The sequence below is a fragment of the Nannospalax galili genome, unplaced genomic scaffold (genome assembly GCF_000622305.1).
Source record: "Nannospalax galili isolate Female #2095 unplaced genomic scaffold, S.galili_v1.0 scaffold123, whole genome shotgun sequence".
NCBI classification, from domain to species: Eukaryota; Metazoa; Chordata; class Mammalia; order Rodentia; family Spalacidae; genus Nannospalax; species Nannospalax galili.
The window spans coordinates 139,905-151,115 of NW_008350332.1; the positions used below are offsets into that span (position 1 = coordinate 139,905).

Here is an 11,211-nt window from a genome sequence, read left to right on the forward strand (position 1 = left end):
TTGGGAAGAGGAAGCAGGAGGATGAGAAGTTCAAATCCTTGAACTACTGTGAGTTCAAGGCCAGACTGGGCTACATGAGATAACTGTCTAAAAAATTTTTTTTAAATTCAGGGCTGGCAAGATGGCTCAACCCAACAACCTAAGCTTGATTCCCCAGAGCCATGGTGGAAAGAGAGAACCGACTCCTACAAGTTGTCCTCTGACCTCCACATGTACACCATGGCCTGAGCACACACACAATCTACCAAAGGGTCAAAGGGTTGGGGGTAAAGGAAAGTGGTGTACAGAATGTTTAAACAGTCACCATGAAACTGCAAATGCCTTCAGCTTATTTAAAATAATCTCTGGCCAGTGCTTACTGGCAGTCACTAGAGGCATTCTGAATGAGGCTCCTACATGGGAAGAAAATGCTGCTTCATGTTCCACTCCCATATGGCATGCCATGTGCATGAGTGTGCACACACCACTGAGAACAGGAAGAGCACATCCTCTGACATCTATCAAAAGAGAAGCCAAAAATACTTCCAGGCATAATCCATCAAGACAGGTCAATCTATGAAGGGTACCAGAGGGAAAAAGATTGAAAGAGCTGTAGAACTCTAAATGTAAGTTACATTTCACTCTTGCTCCAACAAGGAGAGATGACAATGACATACAAATGATCAGAAATTATCCATATGCCTCTAAATTTATTATGACTTTACTTAGGTTATATTTTATAAGACAATATAAGGTTTTCCCTCTAGACATGCAATTTCAGCTCTGTGCTATCCTCTTGGCTTGCTGAAGTGTATGAGGACTTACATTGTACGCGTCGATGATCAACTGGATGACATTACTAGAGTTTGCAGAGAGGGTGCCCACTGCTGACTTAGGAATCAGATTTTTCAATTCCTGCAATTAAACAATGTATCTAATGTAAGCCACAAATATTATTTATTTATTTAACCACTCAGAATCCACTGTAAAGGAACACTTATTTTGAAAGCTAAGTTTGCTCTATTCATTTCCTAAGTAACTTTAAAAGTCAAACCTGAAAAGAACAACAGTTCTAGGCGGGCATGGTGGCAAACGTCTTTAATCCCAGTACTCGGGAGGCAGGCGAGGATCCTCTGTGAGCTCAAGGCCAGCATGGTCTACATAGTGAGTTCCAGGCAGCTGGAGCTACAGGGAAACCCTGTCTCAAAAAGACAAAAAAAAAAAAAAAAAAAAAAAAAAAAAGAAAAGAAAAAGACAACAGTTCTAACAATAAGTGATTAAAATGAACATAAATAACTTTTGTAAAATTCAGTCTGGCTACCCAGCATTTTCCTACATCTCAATTCAGAAATAATTCTGCCACTAAGGAATAAACGATAAAAAATATTTAGAACTTTATTCTTTTTACTTCACATATACTCACCTTGTAAACAGGCTGAAATTCCTCAGTGACTGCAAAAATAGTTTGAATGTTATTTTCACTCAGTTTCTGGACAAGGTGAGCAATGGAGGGGTAATCCTAGGAAATCAAGTACAGTTTAGTACATGAATACACTGTATAATCAGTCACAGGGTTTTGTTTTGTCCTCACTCTGTAGCTCAGGCTAAACTCCCAATTGCTAGGATTTCAGTTATTTGATTTGCATACGTTAACAGATCACATACACAAGCCTGCTCTCAGGTAAGAATATCCAATGCAAATCACTGGTGACCCGAGCCATGTGCATTTGAGTTTCTCTCTACTTTTATGTATGTCTAAGAATTTCCAAATTAAAAAGATTTTAAGGGGCTGTAGAGATGGCTCAGTGGTTAAGAGCACTGGCTGCTCTTGCAGAGGACCCCAGTTCAAATCCCACCACCCACATGGTGGCTAATAACTATCTGTAACTCCAGTTCTAGGGGAATCCAACACCCTCTTCTGACTTCCACCAGCACTGTAAGACAGGGGTGCATTTACATACATGCAGCAATACTCTCATACACATAAAATAATAAAATATTTTAAATGTTTTAAAAGTAAGATAATCTATGTAACACTAAATGTGAGGAGAGTGAAATTGGGAAACTAACAACTAGAGGCTTTGTTATCTAACACTTAAGGCCAAGATTCACCAGCACTGGACTTCTATACCATGAGTTATTTGCCAAAATTTATTTCAACAAAAGTTAGAGTACCTATCTTTTAAAGTCATATACGTAAGATATAGAGAACAAGTCTAGTTAAATTGTGCATTTAGAAATATCACAGAGTTGTTGCCAAATGACATATGCAAACAAGGACCAGTTGGGTCTCGACACCTCTGTCACCCAGAGACAGCAGTATCATGCCAGAGCCTCCCAAACAGCTACATAGCTCTCCTAGACTAGGGGAGGGCCCACACTTCCCAAAATAAGAAAGCTGCAAGCCCAATCACCCACAACATGCTAAGTGTTACACATCAAAACCCACCTGAACCGGTTCACTAGGGGAGGACTTAAGCACTTACGTAGTAATGGCTCATTGTGTACATGTTATCTTCCAGGTGACATTGTCCATCATTGGGTAAAACAATGCCACCAAGTTTCCCATCTCCAGCAAAGTGAAACCCAGCATCAGTGGAAAACACCAGCAGCCGTGTTACATTTCTCCAGCCAATCAGTGACTTCAAAAGAAAAAGAGGTCAACTGTGAAACACTACTCATAGTAACTCCACATAAATCCTTCCAGAGTCACACAAGCTACAGTGCATTTTTAATGTAATTCCTTATCTTCATCTCTTCTTGTCCCAGTGCTAGTGCTGGTAATCAGTGCAGAGAGCCCACAGGTGACACTCCTCTACAGTGTACAGCTGCCTCTTGCTGACTGTCCATAAGGACATTCATCCCTCAGCTCAGAGCCTGGTTTTTAGTGGATATTTAGTGAATATTTGCACTACACCCCCAATTACCCACTACTGGGTCCTGTTCCCCTCCATCCTGCCCTGCCCTGATGCTGTCTATATACCTCCTTTATCAGTCTCTCTTTATGTTAGGCTTTCCTTTACTTGTTTGTGCTGTTGAAAAATGGTCTTAATATAGCTCAGGCCTCAAACTCACTATTTAGCTGAGAATGGCTTTGAACTCTTGATCCTCCTGCCTCTACCTCCCAAGTGCTGAGATATATAGACATGTGCCACCATGCCTAGCTTCCTTTTCTTATTGTAGGGGAAGCTGTCAAAAGAATTTGCCCTGCTTTAAATCCATTCATTCTAAGCCATAAACTCAGTTCATTTGTATACTATCCTGTTCAACAAAGAACTTAAAAGAAGCAGTAAAATCCTCCTTGAAGGCAGAAATCAAGTTTCTCCACGCTAACCATTTTTCAAAGTCAGGTTATCTGTTCCTTTGCCTCTAAAGTATGACATTCAGAAAGACAACCACAGCCAGAGGCTATGGTAAGTTTGATCCCACTGAGCCCATAAGGTGCTCTCCACAGTGAATACGAGGAAAAACAAGCTAAAAAGTACTGAAGGCTGAGGTTAGTGACTACCTGGTATACCATTCTTTCTTCAGCTTTAAAAGCTAAGGTTAGCTGGGCATAGTGGCACACACCTTTAGTCCCAGCACTTGGGAGGCAGAGGCAGGTGGATCTCTGTGAATTCAAGGCCATCCTGTTCTACATAGTGAGTTACAGGCCAGGTGGGGATACAGAAGACCTTGTCTCAAAAAGACAAAAAAAAAAGTTAAGGTAAAATCACAAACACTTCCTGACAAGTCAAAAGTGAGGGCAGCAGTCAGTAAGTGCTGAGTTTACTGGTCCCTCATAGAGATCACTGGCCTGGAACTTCACCACTGCCCTGTGAGTTGGCTGCTATTAGCCATTCCAAAAAACACAGCTCTGGAGAGGCCAAGTGAACTACCTAGGATTAGAGAGGATGGGAAAATTCATATCCACAACCCTACCTCATTGCTTTACTTACTATCCAGGATATCAGCATAGGGAACAGTAGGTACTCCTGATAAACTTTATTTGACCTTACAATGTCTTCTACTTTCAGCCTCAGATGTATCATTAAAAGATCATCAAGGAGCTGGAGTAGTGGTACACGCCTATAATTCTAGTCCTCAGGAGGTAGAGGCAGGACGATCTCTACATGTTCAAGGATACCCTAGGCCACACAGAAAAACCATATCTAAAAAAAAACCCACTCTCCCCCCACCCAAAAAATATCAAAAATACCAGTTGAGCTGAGTGCACACCTTCAACCATGGCACTCAAGAAGCAGAAGCAGGTGTATTTTTGTGAGATCCAGACCAGCTGGGGTACAAGGAGACCCTGTCTCAAAAACATATATATACAGATATACCAGTTGGTATATTAAACACTAGTCCTTGGTTCAACAAAACTAAATTGCTATCCCTGAAAACCTTAAAATTAAACCACAATAATTACTCCTCAAAGTACATGTCATCTGGTCTACATGGCAAGTTCTAGGCCAGCTGGGGCTACAGGGAGACCTTGTCTCAAAAAGACAAAAAAAAAAAAGACTGACAACTGTACCTCTGGGGTAATCTGATAATACTGTATCTATGGCCATTTTTTTCTACTAACTTTAATAAAAATGCACTTAAAATTCCCACAGACAAACAATCCGTGTAGAAAATCACTTACTCCACAAACTGCAACCTGCATGATTGCATCAAAACCACCTTCTGGAGAATCCAAGTTTCCAGATATGCGCTGTTTACCAACAAGTTCATTGAAATAATCTCCTCTCGCAGTAAGATTGAGCACATTTTTGTAGCTGAATGGGCTGGTGCAGTTTTGCTCACTCGTACAAGGGTTCCTGAGCTTTGCTGGGGTTGTACTAATGTATGGCATCACAGTTTTCTCCACAAAGGAGCCAAATCCTGGAAGACAAAATGCACTTGGAGATGACAGATACAAGCCACAGCAGATGTGGTAGTCAGAGGACAACTTGTAGGAGTCAGTTTCACTCCTTCTACTATGTGGGTCCTGGGGATCAAACTTAGGTCATTAGGCTTGGCGACTTGACTAGCACCCTGACCTGGTGAGTCACTGAGCCAGACCTAAAAGTACCTCTTTAAAAGCCTACTTTGGGCCTAGAGAGATTACTAAGTGGATTACTAAGTGGATTACTAAGTGGATAAGATCTCTTGCTGTGCAAATATGACAATCGGAGTTCAGATCCGATTTATAGGTTACCAGTCTAGCTCCAGGTTCAGTGAGGGACCATGTCTCAAGGGAATGAGTAAGAAGTTTATATAAAGCAAGACACCCAACATCTTCCCCTGGCCCAGGCCTTCTGTGGCCTCCTCTGAACACATGAAGAAGCCCATTCACCCACACATACACATATACATTACAGTCACACACATACACATACACATATACACTAAAAGAAAAATATGAAAGATTCAAGTATGTCATGACATAAGTTGCTAAGGATGGAATGTCTGTGTTTCCCCAAAGTTCATGTTGAAAACTTCATCTCCACTGTGATGGTATTAGGAAAAGTTAGGTCTTGAGGGCTGAGTCTTTGTGCCTAGGACTAATGATTAATAACCTATAAAAGAGACTCAGAGAGCTGTCATCCTCTTTCCACACTGGGAGGACACAGCTAGAAGGCACAGAGCTACCTTGACCTCTAGTACTGTGAGAAATAAACTTCCATTGTGGTACTCAATTAATGGTGTTTTCTTAGAGCAGCCCAAATGGACTACTAAATTATCCACCTCTCTCTCTCTCTCTCTCTCTCTCTCTCACACACACACACACACACACACACAAAACTATACACATGCCTTTTTTGTCTAAGAGAGGGAACACAAGGTCTGGCTTATAGCCTAGGATGGCCTTGAACAAATACACTCTTCCTGCTCAGCCTCCTAACTGCAGGGATTGTAATCCCTGTATTAGGTATACAACAGATCCCTGTATTAGGTATACAACAGGAATATCTGTTTCCTTTCAGGAAGAAAGACTAAATACTGGTCCATTTAACTCAAAATTTTGTTATAAAGAACAAAGGAGGGGCTAAGGACGTGGCATAGTCAGTAAAGTGCCTACTGCATTGGCATTAGGACCTGAATTCAGATTCCCAGGACCCATGCAAAAAGCTGGGCTTGGTGGCACCTACTTATAATCCCAGCACTGGGAATGGAGAGACAGGCAGATCCCTAGGGCTCACTGGCTGCCAGTCTAGCCTAATGGGTGAACTCCAGGTACAGTGAGGGACCCTGTCTCAAAAACTGTGAAATACAACAGAGGAAAACACCCTATATCAACCTGTAGCCTACACATGCATGGACCCACACATACCCAAACACACACGCACGCACACACACACAGAAAAGGCTTTGAGTAGTACCAAGGCTTATAGAGATGAAAAGTGTTAATGTTCCCAGCGTTCCTACCAATTCGGAAGTCTGAAGTAATCGTCTCCATTTTGCGCATGAGATCCGTCCCTAGACTCTTCACATTCTCCAGATCATCCTTCATAGAATAGGAGAGGTCCATAAGGTAGTAGAGATCGATGGGATAGTCTTCAGCTCTCTTGAATTTTAATGTAAACTTCTGTGGCTCCCCTGAAGATTTAAAAATAAAATTAGCTGGTCAGCAATCAAATGCAAATGAGAAAAACAGTAATAAATAATAAATTAATTTACAGGGTAAACACTATAGTATCAAGTGTCAAGGACTTAAGGAAGCCAACATGGTAAAGACAACACTCCCAATCAGCAACAGACAGGACACAAATAATCAGTTCTGCTATAATCTGTATCTGCAATGTGTCCCAAAGACCCATGTGTTGGCACTACTGGGAGGGGGTAGGAAGTTTGAGAGGTAGGGACTGACAGATTTGGGGTTACTGCTGATATACCCTGGAGGGAGTCTGGGGGACTGATCTCCTCCTCACCAAGTACCACCTCCCAGCTGTGAGGTGCACAATTAATTGCTCTCACCATGACATACCACCTCACCACAAGCCAAAACAACAGGGCCACTGATGCAAACTCCTAAAACTATGGGTCAAAATAAGCTTGTCCTTATAAATTATTTCCAGTAGTTGTCACCATAACAGAGAGCTGATTTACACAAATTTATAATTATGAGGAAAACAGAACATCATAAATTTTGGCAGAATAAAGGCAGGGCACACTACAGAGTTCATCAGACAGGGAATAATTTAAGTTATAAGTGAGCTGTTCTCGGGTATAGCAAGATACTACTACATGTAGGTGAATAAGAATTTGGCTTTCCTTTGGAGATCTGCAAAAATAAATTATACAGGCAAAGAGATTAGTTTAAAAGCTACAGAAAAATCAATAGCAGGAGATGAAGCTCTGAACTAAAATGAGGAAAGTTAAGTGGTGGATGCTATAGACTGTTCACTTAGAAAGCCTAGGGGACGGAATGCAACCTAGGGAATGGGATGCAGCCTAGGGGGTGGGATGCAGCGTAGGGGATGGGATGCAGCCTAGTGGCGGAACCCTTGCCCAGCATCATCACTCAGTAATTCTGAGTGCTATCTCTAGTACCACAAAACAAACACTCAGAAAACACAGGAGAAAAATGAAGGTATGGGTGGAAAACTATTCATGTATAAGGTACAGATTTTTCTACTTGGACTTCTGACAAGCAGATGAAGGAATGGGTACAGAGCTAAACTGAAAGCCTGTGTCGGTACAGCTTATCAAGTTTTCGGTGGTCTCAGGGGAAAACCAGTTCTTAAGTGAAATGCAGAGAGGGATGAGAAAAGAAAACACAAAAATGAAACAAAGCACAGGCTTTGATGAGAACCCCTAGGAGTGGCTTCCTGAGTTCTCTGAGAGTCTCTCTTACCCCTTGGTGTAGAGAGGTTTTAAAAAAATGATGGTGATGAAAACAAAATAGACTTTGTCAGTACATAAAGGAATGGCAGCTTCAAGGTGACAGCAGTGTTCTGCTAGACAGGTGCAGAAGTAAAGGCCTGTACTGGGTACTCCTTCCTTGCTGTGATATAATACCTGACAGCAGAAGCAACTTACAAGAGGAAGGGCTTATTTTGGCTCACACTTTCAGGGAGGCCATGACAGCTGGTCCAGGCCTTTCCTTAGCAGCAGGATTATGAGGTAACAGCTCTCCACATCTTGGCAGACCAGGAAGCCAAAGCTATGCAGGAACAGGCCATAACCTGCAAAGGCTCATCCCCAGTGATAGACTTCCTCCAATCAAGCTCTACCAAGTAAGGGTTCCACAACCTCCCCAAACACAGCCATGAGCAGGAGTTCACATCATTAGGATCATACACATGAGCCTGTGAGTGACACTTCACATTCAAACCATAGCAATGCCTGACTTCCCTCAGTCAGGCAGAGAATAAGGGGAGAAGTGTACCATCCTCCTGAGAGGATAGAAATGAGAGAGACAGAAAGAAGTGCTGATTTCCCATGAGACTGCCACAAATACTTCTAAGAACTTTAACGTTTAAATGGTACTGAAAAAATGAAGAGGTTAAAATTTGCTTTTGTATTAGGATATTATTAGCAGTGGATGGACACTATCATTTTTAAAACTAAGACTAATGCCCCCTGAATCTTTAACAGCCTTTGTTTCTGACATAAGGCAACATTTAATATTGAGAGTGTATGTGTTACACAAATTGCTATGTCTACAAAGAAATTCTAAAATTGAACCTAAGCCATATCTTCAGGTGCCAGTCCACCTCTGAAAATGACCCCAGAACAGAAAGTGTTTAAAGTCCTGTATGAAGTTGCTATAGAAAACAAGTGTGGATTGAGGTACCTGATCGAAGCTGCAAAACCAGCTGCTGTGGTTGGATCTGAGTGATGTCTTCAGGCTGGAGCTTCTCTGCCAGCCCTTTGGGGCGGTTGGTGACATTTTTATTTTTCTTTATATTTTTGGAGCCTCTGGGATTCTCAATGTCATTTGGGTGGCAACCTTTCTTTTTTAAGGCTTCTAAATCATCACATCGTGCAGAAGTTGGCATTCCTTCTTGTAGAAACGTCTAAATGATATACAGAACACTGGCATCAATAAAAAGTATAACACACTTTTATATGATTATAATTGCACTTAAATAAATTGCAAAAATCAAATGGCATCTAAGGAACTTCATTTCTAACTTTTAAACAGAATCCTCCTTTCATCCAAATCATGAGTGCTCTTTTTTTAATTTTAAAAATATTTTATTATCATTGCTTTCTTTAAGAAGTAGCATGATAACCAGATGTAGTGGTGCATGCCTTTAGTCCCAGCAGCACTCGGGAGGCAGAGGCAGGTGGATCTCTGTGAGTTCAGGGTGAGCCTACAGGTCTACACAGTAAGTTCCAGGCCAGCTGCGGCTGTCTCAAAAAGTCAAAAGAAAGAAAGAAAGAAAAGAAAAAGAAAAAAAAAAAGGAGGAAGAGGAGGAGGAAGAAGAAAAGGGGGAGGAAGAAACATGATTACAAAAATAAGCAAAACCAGCTCTGGGAAAGCAGTATCTTTCCGCAGACTATGTGCCCGTTTAAGTCCCACCTTCAGGTTCAGTGTCTAATCATTACCTACGTCCTTCAGTGAAATCATCTCTCAGCATGTTTAACGGCTTCTCAGCATAGATAAGCGCACACAGCATTTTTTTCTAAAACTTTCCCTTGGAAAAGGTCTTACAAGATGGTTCATATAATAGAGCACTCTTCCCAGTACAGCATTTTAAACAACTAAATGTTCAGGAAAAGCACATTAGCTTAAATATATCCTAATTAATAATGGTAATTATTAAAAAAGACAAGAAAACAAGAAATCTAGCACAGATTTAGTAGCTATTCCTGAAAGCTTGCAAAAATTTTAGTCCTGGCTAGTAAATAAGTTTTTTTACATTTTACCTTTTCTTTTGGTCTTTTGGAGACAGGGTCTCTCTGCAGCCCTAGCTGGCCTGGAACTCACTATATAGACCAGGCTGGCATTGAACTCACAGAGATCTGCCTGCCTCTGCTGCCCAAGTGCTGGAATTAAAAACGTGCACTATCACGCAATTTTAGTCCTGGCTAGTAAATAAGTTTTTTTACATTTTACCTTTTCTTTTGGTCTTTTGGAGACAGGGTCTCTCTGCAGCCCTAGCTGGCCTGGAACTCACTATATAGACCAGGCTGGCATTGAACTCACAGAGATCTGCTTGCCTCTGCCTCCCGGGTGCTGGGATTAAAGGCGTGCAACCACCACACCTGGCTACCTCAAACTTTTCATAGTGTCTACTGTGCAAGCATGAGAACTTCTGTTCAGATCACTAGCACCAAGGTAAAAGCAGACGTGGACGTGTATGTGTGTAACTTCAGTTCCCAGTGCTGGGAACAGAGATAGTGGGTCCTGGGGGCTCAGTGGATGGCCAAACCAACTGAAACACCAAGTTTCAGGTTCAGTAATAGATAGATAAGACTGTCACAAAAAAGGTAGAGAGAAACAGGAAGATATTCTGTCATCAACCTCTGGCCTATACACTCATACTCACACATGAATATACACACATACACAATAAAAGAATAACATACAATGGGTGTGAAAGCATTTTTTTTTAGACAAATTTACCATAATGAGAGCATCAATACCATTACAAAAACAACTAGAGGAGAAGTCCCAGGGGCAGGTGGGTCAATACTGAGCTGCATTTATTTACTATCAAACTTCAAACAGTAACAAAGCACAAGATTCTAGTGAATTATACATTTCCAAGTATTAGCCAATCCAGGAACCCTCATAACACCCAAATAAAATCTCACTGAACATATTGCAGAGACCTTTAATAACTGTGGAATTATACCCCAAATCTCAGAAGCTGAAGGATTTAATTCTGGATAGGATCACCTTCAAGCACAGGTAAACTATGGCCCCATAAAATGGATACTGATGCCACATACTCAAAACCTTTGTAGTGGACCTGCGTTCTTAAACTCATCACTTCTAATGGAAGCAACTGGAAAGCAGGAGTTACGCGTCTCATTTTCCAGAGAAGAAAGTCAAGAGCTTCCGTTAAGCCTCACCTAAATGTCTCCAATTTCACCCCAGCATAGCATTTCTAGGGGGACAGTACCATTAGAAAAACTCTGAAATGGCCGAGTGCACATGCCTTTAATCCCAGCACTTGGGAGGCAGAGGCAGGCAGATCTCTGTGAATTTGAGGCCAGCCTGGTCTACACAGTGAGTTCCAGGTCAACTGGGACTATAGGGAGACCCTGTCTCAAGAAGACCAAAAAGAAAAAGGAAAAAAAACAAA

The 11,211-nt window shown here is 41.5% G+C and overlaps 1 protein-coding gene across 1 annotated transcript in view; it reads right to left on the bottom strand.

The window, feature by feature from the left end:
- Positions 1–11,211, bottom strand: part of Itgb1 (integrin subunit beta 1) — a 52,768-nt gene that overhangs the window by 16,989 nt on the left and 24,568 nt on the right. Inside the window, exons 4-9 of the mRNA XM_008847586.3 lie at positions 8,747–8,969; positions 6,376–6,546; positions 4,610–4,848; positions 2,466–2,621; positions 1,403–1,498; positions 805–894 (exon numbers count right to left, since the gene is read on the bottom strand). Of these exons, the coding sequence (XP_008845808.1) occupies positions 805–894; positions 1,403–1,498; positions 2,466–2,621; positions 4,610–4,848; positions 6,376–6,546; positions 8,747–8,969 (975 nt within the window). The remainder of the gene's footprint in view (positions 1–804; positions 895–1,402; positions 1,499–2,465; positions 2,622–4,609; positions 4,849–6,375; positions 6,547–8,746; positions 8,970–11,211) is intronic.